We start from the raw sequence: 16,278 nt of genomic DNA, 5'->3' as shown, positions 1-16,278 counted from the left end.
GAGCGGTCGAAGCAGCAAGCCAGGGCAGTTATTCCTGAAGGAGCACCGTGAATGTGTATGAAAAGCAGGGGAAGGTGGGATTTCTCAAAGGAAGAGGCTGCAGGAGCTCAGAGAAAAAAATGATGAAAGCCCGCGTAACGGTTCTGTGTGAGGAGTGGAAATGAAAGATTAAAGATCTAGCCCGACATCGCGGCGATTCCCAGCGGCCGATGGTGCCGGAGCCCTCCTGCAGCGAGCTGTGTTCAAACGGGGTAAAACACAGTCACGTACGGCCTCGCGCACAGGGCACTCGCCTGTGAGAAACCGAGGGGAGCCAGCAAGGAGCTGGGCACCGGCGGGTCGCTTCCCAGCGCCGGCGAGGAAATACAACGGGGAAGCTCGGAGCGCGAAGGGAGCAAGGTTTGGGATGCAGTGGGAATAATCCTCGCACAATTCGGCGCATCAACACTATTAAAGGACAATTGCGCTGAAGAGTTGTTATCAATCACTCTCTCCCTCTTTCTGTATGCAATTATCCTAATTGCAGAAAGGCTGTTGAGCAATTATTTCGATAACTGGAGCTTTGTTACTGGCTCTTCATTTTATAATTTTGCTCCTCGTACAAATACCACCTTAGAGAGATATTTAAAGATCGCTTTAAGTATGCGCTAAGTGTTTTCCTGAGATTCAAATCTCTGTGTAAAAGCATAAACCATAAAACTGATACCCCCAAAAATGTACTTTTTCTACCCCAAAAGCCAGGTTCTCCCTCAGCCCCAGATCTACACCCAAATCGAACGCCATTTTGCCATGGGCGCAGCGGTGTCTGTTATCAAGGCAACGTCATGGATTTAGTTCCACTTTTTTATTATTCAACTTTTTATACATAATAAATACAAACTTTTTACAGCCAATATAAAGAAAGCATTTGCACCTATGCTTTCAGTGTACTGACGCTGTACACGATGATACGTCGAATACATGCCCTGTATGAAGAAATCATAGGTAAAAAGGAGGCATATTTTTACAACTTTTCTTTTTTTTCTGTTTTTTTTAAATAAAATTAGCAGCTCTTACAGAAAATATTTTAAAATACAACTAAAGAGACTTTAAATAACACTTTCTGAATTTTGAAAGTCCAGGTATGAAGGACACAGAAAAACTGGCCAAAGAAATGGAACATTATGAACATTATGGCAATACTTGCTTTTCTTCTGCATTGTGAAGCTCTCAACATTTTTGCAAACAGTTAAATCTTTTTTAAAAACTTTTTTTTTTTTTTTTAAACTTAAGAATAAGTTTGATAAACACATAAAAAGACCTCAAACAGATCAACAGGACAAGAGGTGCAAAAGAATGAAAAACATGGAAGAGACTTCATTGGACAGTCACCGATGTCCGAACCGATCCATGACTTGTTTTCGGCGACCAGCCCCGCTCCTGGTTAGAGACCCCACTGGGAAAGGAGATTGGCAAACACAAATGACTCGGAGACCCAGACTGGGCTGGGATTTACAAGTATGTGCAAAGTTTATGATCAAAATCTTGTTAGGTGATTTTTTTTTTTTTTTTTGTAAATGCAGCCTCAAAAAATAGCCCTTGTTAGTAAACTAAAGGTAGAAAACTTACTGGCTTAGAAACAAAAAATGAAGACATAAGAGCGCATTCACTGGAACCCATAAAACAGCTCAAAAAAACCAACCTTGTGATGCCTTTTAACCGAAGCTTTGATCTGATGGAGATTGCTGAAAACAATTTAGTAAGTACACAAAGAAAATCCTCTTTTCATCCAGTTTTTCCCTTTCCTCCGACCACTTCTCTCCTTGTCAAACCGCAGAATCTCCTCTGCCCACTTCTCTCAAACAACAAGAAGAAGCAGCTTCCTTTTCAGAGATCTCCGACTGAAAATGAGTTTAGAAATTCTTTTACGGTCTCTTTCTCGCCCAAGAGTAATTTTTCTTATCGTGGAATCTGAGAGCCCGGTCTTGGCCACGCAGGCGGTCTGAAGGCTTTGCGGAAAGCAGCGCTTCCCCGGGCGCTCGGGCTTTGGCTTGTTCACGGGCTTCGCACGGGGGAACGCGACAGGACCATCCAATGCAAGAACTAAATAACGCGTGTAAATACTCTAAATGTAACTTCTAACTCTAGCCGGATGTTTTGATGACAAAGATATACTGCTAACGTTGGATAATAAAGTACACGGCAATAACTGGGCTACGAGTGACCCCAATACTTTTTTTAAAAAAAACCAAAAGCCCCAAAATCTGCTAAGAAAAAATATGAAGCTCAATTTCCAGATCTAGACAAAACCTCACTTACTTTTCTACCAGTTGGTTTATGCTATGGAACAAGATGTTGCTACTAATTCAGCACCTCCATATTAGATACTCTATTACTAAATGTACTGCATAAATATTAATACAAAGAACATTTAGTTCTGTTTAACTGTTAATTATTGAAGAGGTGTGCATTAATGTAATTAATGCCATATGATCTGCAACGGTTTTCCTTATCTAGAAGACTATTTTCCTGTTTCTTCCTTTCTGCACGGGGATTAAAGAGGAGCCAGCCTCTCCTTATACTTATTTTGCAGTTCCCTTTTTCATTCCGCAAGATCTGATTAATACCTAATCAGACAATTAACGCTACTCGAAGAATTGACAATCTTTAACACATTCCTATGGCAACAGTAATATACTGTACTAATGCACGTGATCGAAGTACGCTATGACTAAGCTGCATGAACGAGGCTCTTCCCTCAGCCTCCGTCGAAAAACTGACCATCTCCAGCCAAGAGAGAAGCCTGCTCCGAGGCAATCCTCTGCTCGCTGTTTGGCCCACCTTGGTTTGTGCTAAGAGAGGAAGAATGATGTATATAAATCAAAACCAAAACAAAAAAAAGAAAAAAAAAAAAAAAAGGCACAAAATATTCATGACCGTGGGAAGGAATCCACCATGTCACTGCCACGTAAAATCCTCCCTATCTCTTGCTCTATTAGAAGTCTTCATCATGCAAAGGTGCCTAAAAACGAGATTGACCAAATACCGCGTTCGGTCTTGATTGTAGCACTACTACTTGACTAGTCCGATCGTTACACCAGAGTAATTTCCACGTCCTCTATCTTCTCTGTCGTCCGGCGATGATGCTGCGTAGGGGGTGGTGGAGCTGCTCGCACCTGCAACAGCCAGAACCAGCTATCAGAAAACTGTCGAAATTTCAGCACTTGCATAGACCAGAACTGCAACTTTGGGCTCGCACCTCAAGACGATGCAAATACACGGATCGTGGATTAAGCTCAGCAGAACTACAGCGAGCAACCAGCTGAATTCAGGTCCAGCAGCCTCCAGTGAAGCCATCAAGGCTCTTTGTTACAACCTGTCACCGCTCTCAGGTCATTTTCCTCCACGATGACTAGCAATCACGACAGGGAACCGACCTAGCTGCTCTGCCTAACCCGGTGCGTAAACCCGGGACGGACTGCGGGCTCGACATCAGGTGCTGAAACGTGATGACGCCCTTGCCTGGGACGTCGGGAGTGGGAACTGCAAGAACGGTCCTTGTTTTATCCGAAAGGCTTGTTTGTATTTAATTGAGCTGAACGATACACACCTGAAATCTGACGCTATTTTCACGCTCTGCCGCATCAATAAAGTTATTGTTGCTCCCGACAGAGATTACCTTAAGCGCTAACAGCACTCCACGCAGGGCTTTTATCACACCGCAGCGCCTTGCTATGGAAAACGTGAACTGAGGAGCAATACCCTAACAAACCACAGCATTCTCCAACCGGGCGTATTTAATATGCAACACTAACAGAAATCCTTTCAATTAAGGCACGACACTGTAGTAATATCTTGAAAAGACAGCAAATTGCAAGAAACTCCTAAAGAAAATAAAGATCTACAAAATGGAAAACCTGAACCTGCGTCTTTTTACAAGGGAATAAGACAACCTGAAACACCCCTGTTCAATACTTACGTACCTACTGACGCAGTACTCCCTCTGCCTTGCGTATGTCAGTGAATAAGGCTCACTCACTGACTACTGGAATATTCAGAATATAATTTCTGAATATCCAAAAATGCTCGTTTTCTGCAACCTCATCCACTGAGAATGCCAGGAAAATACAAATATGACATCTTAATGTGATTTGGTTTAGGACTTTGAAACTCCCCAAACTTGATTTCAAAGTTAATCCTAGGGGATGGATTTTGCAAGTTCTAAGTGATCAAACTCTTCCTTTCCTTCCCAGGTAAAATCTTGCCCTCCAGGCAGCGAAGACATCGCAGAATATACAGACCTCAGCACTAAGAATTTTTAATCCAAACCCCTCAAATCAAGGGGTTTGGAAACAAACTTCACCCTAGACGCAATCGAGCCCCACAGACTGCACGTTAGGTCAAACTGCTGGCAAGGAGATTTGTTTGCCGGCACGTTGGAGAAGCAGCAATTGTACAAATCTGACGATTAAACTGTTCTGGCATTTCTCCACCACCTTTTTTTTAGTTCTTTTAAGGGTCATTACACATGGCAAGAGCACAAATAACCTCCCAGCGCCTGAGAAGGCAGTGGAAGTTTATCGAATAACATCTATTTTACTGTCATTATAGATGTAATTTCCTCCCAGGTTAGATTTCATGGTCCGTACGCCTCACACAGAGACGTGCAGCGATTGCACCCGAGAAGGCAGACACCGAAGGGCAGCTTAGACGAAGGAGAGGGGCTGGGTAAGATTCAAGGTCATCTTCAAACACCGTGACTTACTGTTCAAACAAGCACAGCTTTGTTTCGTTCCAGGGTTCGCTTCATCTCAGCTAGCTCTCAGCTTTCTGACCCACCTACCGTACCGCCAAAGGGGAGCGAACAGACCTTTCCTCGCAGTACGCGTCTGAGACGCCGCGTTTCTACACACGGCGATCAGATTTGCAGAAGACAGAGAGCCAGGTGCTGTCTCACCACCCTGCTTTGAACGCACCTATCCCGATTTACCGAGACTTGACCTTGAAACTTTGTGGCACCAATAAAAACAACGGCGTTTGGTTTGAACTTACAGGTCGCAGTTTGCCGTACGACGCTTCGGGAGGAATTCGCGGAGGCTGCGAGAATCCAGGGGACTCGGAACTGAAGCTGTTTTCTGCAAGAGTAAGCGACAGCCCGTCACAAACGAGCCACTCCGTACTGCTGAATTGACTTGATGTTGCAAAAAAAGCGCTTTTTTTCCTCTCCCCCCATTGAAATGTGAGCAATCTAAATTCAGCATTTAGCTGAAGTGTTTCTTTCGCTATCACAAAACTTCTTACCGTTAGTGGAGGGCGATCTGGGGAAGTACTGAGAACCCCTTTTATCCGGGCTGTGGTAGGGACTAGCGGGAGGCTGGTCGTACAGCGGCAGCGGCGGGAGGGCGTTATTCGGCTTCGGAGTCGGGGATACCTGCATTAAAAAGAGAGAGGGGCTGCAGAAAGCCTTCCTCGTCAACGGATTTATGGACACACCGAGGTGCAGGAAGTTCTCCGACGCATCGGCATGCTAGGAACGTTCATCCGGAGAAAAACTACCCGTCAAAAGCGCTGTCAGGTACGTTTGGGAAGGAAAGCCAAGACAGCCAACAGTGATTAGGTGTTTGCTTAAATCACAGGTTGCCACTGAGCAGAAATTTCCATCCTCTTCCAGATAACTTAGACAGACTTTTTGAAGGTTGTCTGAAAAAATTCATTTGACCAAGTGTGTTTCTCCACATATATTCCCATAAAAGCGGTAAGATTGTGAGTTTTATCCCAGCTCCATTGCACACACATATATATCATTTAAATGTTAAGTTTTCATGATCTTCTCCAATCAAAGAATAAAAATACTGGAGTAATTACTTTGTAGGGAAGATGGAAGTCCACTTTTTAGCACCACAATTACACAGGAGAACGTTTCTGATTTTCTAATATGATATAAGGATTACAGAACTATACTGAAATGAGGATTTTTCTGCAAAAATTACTGTAATACAATATTCAGCAGTATTCTGCCCTTCCAAAATTCAGAGGATACAGATTTAAGTATGAAAACATTAAATTAGGGCTGAGAGAGCAAATAATTCTCATTTTGCCAGGTTCTGTTTGATGTCTCAAGTCTATGCCATAAATTAATTACAGGAAGTAGACTGGGAATTTTCTCCTTTGGTTCAGTTCCATTCTACCCAAACACTTGCCTTTATTCACGGATCTGTTAAATTTGCCAAAATCTATCAGTTGATAATTATTAGGCTGGGGAAGAAATTAAAAAGGTAAGAACTCAGGGGTTTTGTTTTCTTAAAGTGTTTCTGATTTTTTTTTTTAACCCCCTAACGAAGTGGCGGATGTTTGCAGCCTTGCAAAATCGCCCTAACAAACTCATCTACGTGCAAGCCAGGAGCTCAGCTCTCTACCTACCTGAATATCTCCAATCCACTGAGTCTCTCCATTTTCTGAGGCCGTCAGCTCTTCAACTAACACTGACGGGAACACCCCAACACGTCCGTTGAATTCTCCTTCCCAAAAGCCATCATCGTCTTGGTTTTCCTTGTTCAAGATGCGGATGATCGCTCCCTCCGGGAAGGAGAGCTCATCGTCTGTCTGGCCCTCGTAATCATAAAGTGCTTTTACAAAACAGACTGAAGAATGGAAGAGGGGGAAAAAAAAAAAGGTGTAATTGGCATGAGCTTAAAAAAATACTAAGTACTACACATACTGTTATGGTTGGACTCGATGATGTCCCTGCTCACTGCTGGGTGACCTCTAAAGGTCCCTTCCACCCCAAAGCATCCTGTGATTCTATGATCTTAAAGGTGTTTTCCAACCCAAGCAATTCTATGATTCTATCATTGCTGAGTTAAATTATTTTAGTTTTCCTTAATTTTTGTTAATGTGAATCTCAACTCTGTGAGATAGCCAGGCAAATTATGCAGATTTGATCTGAGACAGATAATTACTGAGAACAGTTATACTCTGATACAGGTCAAATATGAGAAATTCTCAAGTGCAACATCCAAACATGATCACAGAATCACAGAATGGCAGGGGTTGGAAGGGACCTCTGTGGGTCATCTAGTCCAACCCTCCTGCTGAAGCAGGGTCACCCAGAGCAGGCTGCACAGGACCTTGTCCAGGTGGGTCTTGAATATCTCCAGAGAAGGAGACTCCACAACCTCCCTGGGCAGCCTGGGCCAGGGCTCCGTCACCCTCAGAGGGAAGAAGTTCTTCCTCATGTTCAGCTGGAGCTTCCTCCGCTTCAGTTTGTGCCCATTGCCCCTTGTCCTGTTGCTGGGCACCACTGGAAAGAGTTCAGCCCCATCCTCCTGACACCCACCCATCAGATATTTGTAAGCATTTATAAGATAAGATTTATATGGTATGCAGAACGCTTCTGAGAACAAGCTTAATATCGTATTTATTTATGTGCATTTACCATTGGAGTCTCCATTCAGGCTGCCTGAGACTAAGTCGGCCTCAGTGGAGTTATTTGAGGTGTGTGATCGACTGTCCAGCGCCGCGAGGGACTGCAGCATACTCAGCAGGCTGCTGGACGTCGGGAACTGCAGGTACTTCTCCGGCACGTAACCCACTTGACCCGCTTTATTCCGTGCCTGTGAATAAGCGACAGAAAAGATGCTCGGCTTTTGCATACTACTCTGAAAAGAATCCAAATACCTTTCTCCCGTCCCAAGTTCTATTTCTAAAAGTAATAGCGAAAAGAAAACAAATCTCAGAACAATGATACCTTTACCCAGTCTTCCATATCTCCATCTTCAATAACCTCCAGCACCTCGTGTTCCTCTATGGTCAATTCATCCGGCTGAGAAGCCTGAAGCGTGTAGGAAAATTAGAAAGTAAAAGCGTTTCCAGGCGCAAGGGACAGGCAGTGTGAGGAACATTCTCATCCAAACTTCTATTAAAACTTACGTTTTATTAAAAAACTGAAGATTTTACAATGTAGCATCCTTTAAAACCTATTAATAAGGGGTTTTCTGTATACCTACTGGCATTCAGCAGACCCTTTTTCAGTCAAGAGGATGGATGGAAGCACCCCGAATACCACCCAGCGCGTCGAACCCTATTTACTTTCCAAACCCTAATTACTCCGTACTCGAAGACTACGCCTGCCACGGGCCTCAGCTGCCGCGGCGGTGTGATTTACAACCCAGCAAGCACTGCTAGCAGCAGTAAATAGCATGAATGCAGTTTGGCAGCAAAGCTTCAACTCATGAATGGCGGTTTCGCTGTTACAGTACAAAGACGAGCTTTGTCGTGCAGCGTACAAGCACGCCGGACACGGAGAAGGGATTTCTAATCAAGCCACACCGGCCCAGCAACAAAAGCCAGAGCACCTTCTCACGGCAGCTGGGCTCCCTAAAGCCGGACAGGGACATCTCCCCATGCGCAGACCTCAGAGCTCTGCTGAACTGTCGCTCAGACGCGTTTCCCAACGGTACGGATGTTACACGGCTGCAGTTTCTCACAACCAGATGTTCGACGTCTTTAATGTGCACCATTATTGAGCCAAACGCCCACGTTCTACCTCAAACTCCCACGGAACGGTTACATCTATTCTTTGTTGCATAATTCATTTTTCTAATCAAATTAAAATAAAAAATCACCAACCTTATATGAATAAACAACTTTGCAGGTGAGAGGATAATTTCTTAGAGTACCAGAAGGACTAGAACTACTGTCATCAAAAACATCCATGCTCTCATCAAACTCTTCGCCTTCTTCCTTTTCTGCATCAGCGTTCATCTGGTAAAACAAAGCACATTTGGCATTAAACCATCAGATAGAAGTAAGTGAAAGAATAACAATAAAAATGAGCTGATCAATATTCTTCGGTTTGGCTTTTTCAGCACTTGTTGTTATTGAAACTGGACAGCAAACGATGAGTAAATAATACTCAACACACGATTCTCAAATAACATCAGGAAAGCAGTCACCAAACAAAGCAAACCCCGGGCAGCAAAGGAATAGGAGCTGTCACCAAATCACACCCGTGCCCAACCCAGCGGTATTTCTTCACTCAGGCGCAGGCCCGTGGCCTTTAAAAACAACGGCAGCAGATTCTGGAAGCTGCGACTCGGCCGCCGGACAGTTACCCATTTTTTACACAAGCTGTGAAACGGTGACTAATGCACTCTGGAGATGCCATTTCAGGGCAACAGCAAATAGTTTAACGGGAAAAAAGAGTCACTTACTGAGAATTTACGCTATTAAAAGATTAATGTACCTGCGACCACGAGGTTATGAAATGAAACTGCAGTGGAAATATTAAAAACTTGCAAGAATAATAAAAAAAATCCGCCTTCCAGCTGGTGGCTTCTGCACAACAGATTTGCCGCAGTTTATAAAAAAAATTCCTCAGAGAAAGAGTGATGATTAAAAACTAGCTCTAAAAGCTTAAATAAAAAAATGAAGTCGATATGCTGGAAACATACAAGTTTCTATAAATGTAGTTTGGGCAACACTGACATGAGCTGTGCTCTGGCCTTGTGCCTGGCTCAGATTTTGAATAAACACTTTATCTCATGTGGAAATAGGCAAGTCCTCCAAATCAAAGGCAGCACTGTCACGTATTTGCTATCTTCCCGTCGTTTAGTCCTTTCAATTTGGGAGTGAATTTGGTATTCCTCATGGAAACTGAAGGGCTGATAAATCAACAGAACGTCAGGCGGAGACCAAAAGGGCACAGCGCAGCCTCCCTAAACCAGCTGCCTCCGCTCCTCTGCTCCGTAACATCTCTGCTCTTCCAGACCGGGAGCAGAAGAGCCCAAAGCTTCACCATTTTCTGACTTCGCTCAATTTGTACGTTACAATTTTTAGAACACATCCTTGTCATTTGTATGCCTTTTCCCCCTCGTTTTCGCAAGAGTCCAGTCTGCATCCATTGCTACTTCAGTGCGTTCGCCGACGTTGCGGTAACTATCGCTGGCCTACCCAGCTAATGCTTTGAGAGATTAACAGCCAACTAGAAACTAAGGCAAAATTAAGGTTTCTCCCTCCAGTCTCAAACTGGCTTTTGCTGTGCATGGTCTGCGCCCCAGCAGCCAAAGCTGACGTTCAGCTGACGGCCGTACGAACCGGCATGGAAATCAGCGTATCACGTCTAGAAAGGCTCGTTCGCAAAACATCTGGTCCTGGCTTTCTTAACGCGAGGGGGAAAAAATACATTTTAATTTTCAGTGTGTGGGCTGCTCAAACTCCTTGAATAGAATCATTTGCAAAGTCGGCACGCAGAGGGAAAACAGCGCTCATGATACAGAAAACTTTGCGGTGTGTTTCGTACAGCTCATCTTTCCGCGGAGTCTGGCAATGAAAGACAGCGCAAGCAAAGAATAAATGCATCAGCCGCAATTATACCGAAGGTATGGAACAGGGCACAAACGTAAGAATAAATGCAGATAATAAGGTGACAGGATAGCTTGATTATACATATTAAAAAGGTGTGCAAATATACAGCTTATTTTGCTTATCCTACAAAACAAGAGATTCCATACCAAAACAATACCCCAAAAACCCTTTTTCACAGAATCACAGAATGGTCGGGGTTGGAAGGGACCTCTGTGGGTCACCCAGCCCAACCCCCTGCCCAAGCAGGGTCACCCAGAGCAGGCTGCACAGGACCTTGTCCAGGCGGGTCTTGAAGATCTCCAGAGAAGGAGACTCCACAACCTCCCTGGGCAGCCTGGGCCAGTGCTCTGTCACCCTCAGACGGAAGAAGTTCTTCTTCATGTTCAGCTGGAACTTCCTCTGCTTCAGTTTGTGCCCATTGCCCCTTGTCCTGTCGCTGGGCACCACTGGAAAGAGTCTGGCCCTGTCCTCCTGACACCCACCCTGAAGAGATTTGTAGGCATTTCTAAGGTCCCCTCACAGCCTTCTCTTCTCCAGGCTGAACAAGCCCAGCTCCCTCGGCCTCTCCTCATAGGAGAGATGCTCCAGTCCCCTCACCTATCCTTGGAAATGCAGAGACCCTGGCAACAACAGAGAGCACGTCGACACCGAACTACCACCCATCTGACTTCCATGGATGAGCTGTAGGAGTCTCCAGGCAGTTCACCACCGGAGCGGTCTGCCGGGGCAGCGCCAGGCATCGATCCGTCGGCAATACGTGTCTTTAGGGACTGAAGCCACAGTTTGTTTCGTGCAGGTCACTGGTATCAGATGGCATCAGGCTTGAATAGGAACCAGCAATTTAATAGCTGAAAGATGCTATAACCTTTTACAGTTAGAAGATGTCCCCTTAGAGCTGTAAGCGTGCATTTTCATGTTCACAGTAAACGCAGCAACTGCAAACTTCACTTCTAGCTCTGCAATGCTGTACTTCTACTGCACAAATGTTCCTTGTAACTGTGCTGCTTCAAGTCCCAGTGAAAACCAAACACAAACCCCATAAAGACATTATTCTCGCTTCCTTTTTTGAACAAATTACATAGTATTTACAGTACATTTGTTGTAGGCAGCAGAAAGGTTTCCCAACAATGTTAATATGTAAGAGTAGCATTGTGTATGTTTTCCAGATGACATGAAAAATCAAAATGATGATTGACTTTACTGGGCATGCACGCTGAGAAAAAAAAAGTATTCCCTTCCAAGATTATGCATGTCATCATTACATCAGAAAGCCAGCCAGCTGGATAGGTGATGGGATATTAACTCCTTCAGCTTCTTCCATCACTGTAGCAGGTTAAATAAACACAGTGATATTAAGCCATCATAGAATCATTAAGGCTGGAAAAGACCTCTAAGATCATCAAGTCCAAATGCCAACCCAACCCCACCATGCCTGCTAACCCATGTCCCCAAGGGCCACATCCACACGGTTTTTGAACCCCTCCAGGGATGGGGACTCCACCACTGCCCTCGGCAGCCTGGTCCAAGGCCTGACCAGTCTTTCAATAAAGAAATTTTTCCCAATATCCAATCTGAACCTCGAGAGCTTTGCTGAACAAAACGCATCACGACAAGCACCGACAACAAGCAAAGCAGTGCACGACCTACGGACGCAGAGGGCCGGTTTCTGGCTGTTAAACGCTGCCCACTCATCAAGGAAGAAGTGAAAGTGCCGCCTGTTATATGCTGCAGTAATTCTAATAATTGCAAGCAGCGTAATTTCGGCAACGGTTCTAAGAATTCCATCTACGGGCTGTCCTCATCTGGCCTGCCAAGGTCAACAGCATCTTTTTTTATAGGGGAGCGTACGTAAGTGTAAAAGGGGAAAATGAGAATCAGAGTTTAACCTCCCACGCCGTGGCATCTGCTGGGAGTAGCACGGGGTTTGCTGCCGTTGGCATGGCTGACGAGACGGAGAACAAGGTGCTGGGTGCAATCCAACACGCTCAACGGGAAGTTAAAGGAGGTGGAGAACAAGAAGAAAGGGAGAAAAACACTGTTAAACACAGCTATGTAATGTATCCTCGTGTATCCTGGCTAGAACAGATCTGAAATCAACTCTGCACAAGAACTCCTTCGGGATCTGGGAAGGCTGAAGCTTGGAGCCGCACATTACAACTTTAATCTCTAATTATACTGCCAGCCACGGGAATAAATCCCGCAGGGACTGACTAGGCAGAGCAGTGACTACAACAACCTTTACTGCAAATCACCGTCGCCGTGTTTGAGCTCCACGTGCAACATCTTAGAAGAAACATCCAAACACCCTGAAGAAAGGGAAAAGTGGATTCAGGAAGCGCTTGCTGAGACTCCATTCAGCGCCTGCTTGCTTTCTTGAACTAAAGTTGACACAGACGAAAATATCTGTACATCCAAAGAAACCCTTCCCTCTGAGGGTTTGCCACCATTACCAAGAAAACAACAAAGCAGCAGCAAAGCATGAAGAAACCTGGGAATGAGTAAGAATTTTTGCGTGTAGATACCACACACTTGCTGACATAGAATCACAGAATCACAGAACATTAGGGGTTGGAAGGGACCTCTGTGGGTCATCCAGTCCAACCCTCCTGCCGAAGCAGGGTCACCCAGAGCAGGCTGCACAGGACTGCGAGCAGGCAGGTCTTAAATATCTCCAGAGGAGACTCCACAGTCCCTCTGGGCAGCCTGGGCCAGGGCTCCATCACCCTCAGAGGGAAGAAGTTCTTCCTCATGTTCAGCTGGAACTTCCTCGGCTTCAGTTTGTGCCCGTTGCCCCTTGTCCTGTCGCTGGGCACCACTGGAAAGAGCTTGGCCCCATCCTCCTGACACCCACCATGAAGAGATTTATAAACATTTCTAAGGTCCCCTCTCAGCCTTCTCTTCTCCAGGCTGAACAAGCTCAGATCCCTCAGCCTTTCCTTGTAGCAGAGATGCTCCAGTCCCCTCATCATCCTCGTAGCCCTGTGCTGGACTCTCTCCAGTAGCTCCTCATCTTTGTTGAAGTGGGGAGCCCAGAACTGGACACAGCACTGCAGATGGGGCCTCACCAGGGCAGAGCAGAGGGGAAGGAAAGACAGACACGGAGATTTTGTGTCTTTTTGGTCGTCGGTAAAAGCAAGGCGCTCTCCAAAATCATTGGCAACGCAACGAAAAACCGCATTCCCATTCCCCCTCAAAGTTTTGTTACACAGAAGATATATTCTGGCTGTCCAAGGCATTTAAGATTAAAAAAGAAGTGTGAATTAAGTAATTTTAATAGTATTTGAAGACTACAGTGAGGAAAATATCCACATGCAAACCAAGACTTAATAAAAACCTCTGAGTTTTGTGAAATTTTATATATATAAACACAGAGAAAACTTAAAATTTGTTTGAGGCAAACTGGCCAAACCTTCAGGAGTTTTATTGGAGTTGGTTACTGGCGAAGAGCAACAGATTGGTTCGTTTTGGTGCCAAAGGTGACAGCTCAGCACTGCGTGCCATGTTGAAAAGAAAAAAAAAGGGAATTCTGAGCTCTTTTAGCAGTGCCTCTTTCCTGAACAGGGTTTCTTGGCTCAGGCAGCTGTTCGGTTCAGCTATCACTAGTTTTTTGGAAACGTATCATTCTTCGGGGGGGAGAGGGGAGGAAAATAAGAGTTTGCTTTCTATTCTTTCTCGAATTACACTAAAAGGTGCTTTCTTCCAAGCTAAACAGCTGAGAGGTGTCGCTGGCCTATTTTGCAAACCAGCTATAGACATTACAAACACCATTAATCTGAAGTACAACTGAAAAAAAAATCATTACCAACTTTCCACTGATCAAAGTTGCTTTTTAGTTCAATTTTGGGTGTATTGGGTGAAATTTTCCAAAGAGTCAGCGTGACTTCGGACACAGCGAGATGCACTCACGCAACAGCTTAAGAAGTTACCAACTCTTTGGATGAAATGCAGTAGCGATCGGGTTTGTGCTCTGTTACAATTTAACTTCTTTAATGCTTTAAGTGAAACTAGTTCACAGAATCCCAGCATGGCAGGGTTAGCAGGGCCCTCTGTGGTCACCCAGTCCAACCCCCCTGCCGAAGCAGGGTCACCCAGAGCAGGCTGCACAGCACCGCGGCCAGGCGGGTCTTGAATATCTCCAGAGAAGGAGACTCCACAGCCCCTCTGGGCAGCCTGGGCCAGGGCTCTGTCACCCTCAGAGGGAAGAAGTTCTTCCTCGTCTTCAGCTGGAGCTTCCTCGGCTTCAGTTTGTGCCCGTTGCCCCTTGTCCTGTCGCTGGGCACCACTGGAAAGAGTCTGGCCCCGTCCTCCTGACACCCACCCTGAAGAGATTTATCGGCATTTCTAAGGTCCCCTCTCAGCCTTCTCTTCTCCAGGCTGAACAAGCCCAGCTCCCTCAGCCTCTCCTCGTAGGAGAGATGCTCCAGTCCCCTCATCATCCTCATAGCCCTCCGCTGGACTCTCTCCAGCAGCTCCTCATCTTTCTTGAACTGGGGAGCCCAGCACTGGACACAGTACAGTTATTCAAATAATCTACTGAATCTCAAATTACAGGGCAGTACCTTGCAGCTGAATGCTGGCAACATCTAAATCTCTGACAACTCTTTGAGGGAAACATCCGACCCCGCTCACGGGGTAAGTCTTTTCCAAAGACTTACATTGATTTTTTGAATGAATTACATTTTCATCTCAAATATCCCAATCAATTTGGAAAACAAGCTTTGCTTTCTCAATGACTTTCACTGCAATCCACACATAAATGACTCTTCGATGATGTTGAGTCCACCGTTTTGTAAACATTGGGAAGCACAAAGCCTTTCATCCAAGTATCTCAGATAAACTTCATAAACTATTAACGAAACTTCAAAGGAACACGCAGACATTTTTCTTTTCAGGAGGTGGCAAATAAATGTTGTGGCAATTTTCCAAGGACAGAAAAATCAGTCTAAAGTAAACACAGCAACAGACCCCAAAAATCCTTTTTTGTTGCTGTTGTTTGGGGTTTTTTTCGCATGAATGGCCTTTTTTGCATTAATGGCCTCAAGCTGTGTCAGGGGAGGTTTAGGTTGGGTATTAGGAAAAATTTCTTTCCTGAAAGAGCGGTCAGGCCTTGGACCAGGCTGCCCAGGGCAGTGGGGGAGTCCCCATCCCTGGAGGGGTTCAAAAACCGTGTGGATGTGGCCCTTGGGGACATGGTTTAGCAGGCATGGTGGGGTTGGGTTGGCGGTTGGACTTGATGATCTTAGAGGTCTTTTCCAACCTTAATGATTCTGTGATTCTATGAAAGTCATACACATGCTTAAGCCACGTAAAGCTCCAACATTTTTCCAGGTAGGTACCAACCAACCAGATGTTATCAAGTTGGTTTTATATTCGGTATTAAGTTAGGAGTTGCTACTAGGAAAGAGGCATGGGGAGGCGGGGTGAGGTTTACGCGCTGGAAGCCGTACCAGGTGTGAAGAGCCGTTGTTGGTCACCGAAGGCAGGCTGGCCCAGCGTTCGTTTTCCAGTTCTTCCATCACTTGGTTCATCGCGCTTTTTAGCCACGTATCCACCGACACACCAATCTGCTTCAGCAGATCCAGACGGGCTTCAGCTTTCAGCTTAATTATCTGAGGAAATAAAGAGGCACGAGTCAGATCCTTTCAAGACTGCATTTCACTCCTTGCCACGATTCGAACGCCTTATTTCCTGATCCGCAAACGACTCCGGTGGCTCCGAAAGCTGCTCCGCGCGGAAACGAGTCCGGTTCCTCATTTCCTCGCCTGCAGGAACGCGGTGTGAGCCAAAGGACAGGGAACGGTTTTCTAGAGATGTAAAACTACAGACACAGCCAATTTCACAAGCTGGTGTTTTAAAAATAACATCCATTAGTTTATGCGAACCTTCTGTTCACATACCCTAGTGCTCGGTTCGTTCAGATTCTTTCCAAAGTGC

The 16,278-nt window shown here is 45.3% G+C and overlaps 1 protein-coding gene across 4 annotated transcripts in view; it reads right to left on the bottom strand.

The window, feature by feature from the left end:
- Positions 1-840: 840 nt before the first annotated feature.
- Positions 841-16,278, bottom strand: part of FCHSD2 (FCH and double SH3 domains 2) — a 195,179-nt gene continuing 179,741 nt past the window's right edge. For all 4 annotated transcript variants that reach the window (XM_075415395.1, XM_075415404.1, XM_075415422.1 and 1 more), the window contains 8 exons: positions 15,792-15,953; positions 8,608-8,742; positions 7,727-7,810; positions 7,415-7,592; positions 6,400-6,620; positions 5,281-5,410; positions 5,032-5,114; positions 841-3,155 (listed from right to left, as the gene is read on the bottom strand). In XM_075415395.1, coding sequence (XP_075271510.1) covers positions 3,072-3,155; positions 5,032-5,114; positions 5,281-5,410; positions 6,400-6,620; positions 7,415-7,592; positions 7,727-7,810; positions 8,608-8,742; positions 15,792-15,953 — 1,077 coding nt within the window. In that variant the 3' untranslated portion in view covers positions 841-3,071. The remainder of the gene's footprint in view (positions 3,156-5,031; positions 5,115-5,280; positions 5,411-6,399; positions 6,621-7,414; positions 7,593-7,726; positions 7,811-8,607; positions 8,743-15,791; positions 15,954-16,278) is intronic.

This window comes from Opisthocomus hoazin, chromosome 1, assembly GCF_030867145.1.
Source record: "Opisthocomus hoazin isolate bOpiHoa1 chromosome 1, bOpiHoa1.hap1, whole genome shotgun sequence".
Classification (NCBI taxonomy): domain Eukaryota; kingdom Metazoa; phylum Chordata; class Aves; order Opisthocomiformes; family Opisthocomidae; genus Opisthocomus; species Opisthocomus hoazin.
This window is presented reverse-complemented; position numbering and strand designations above follow the sequence as displayed.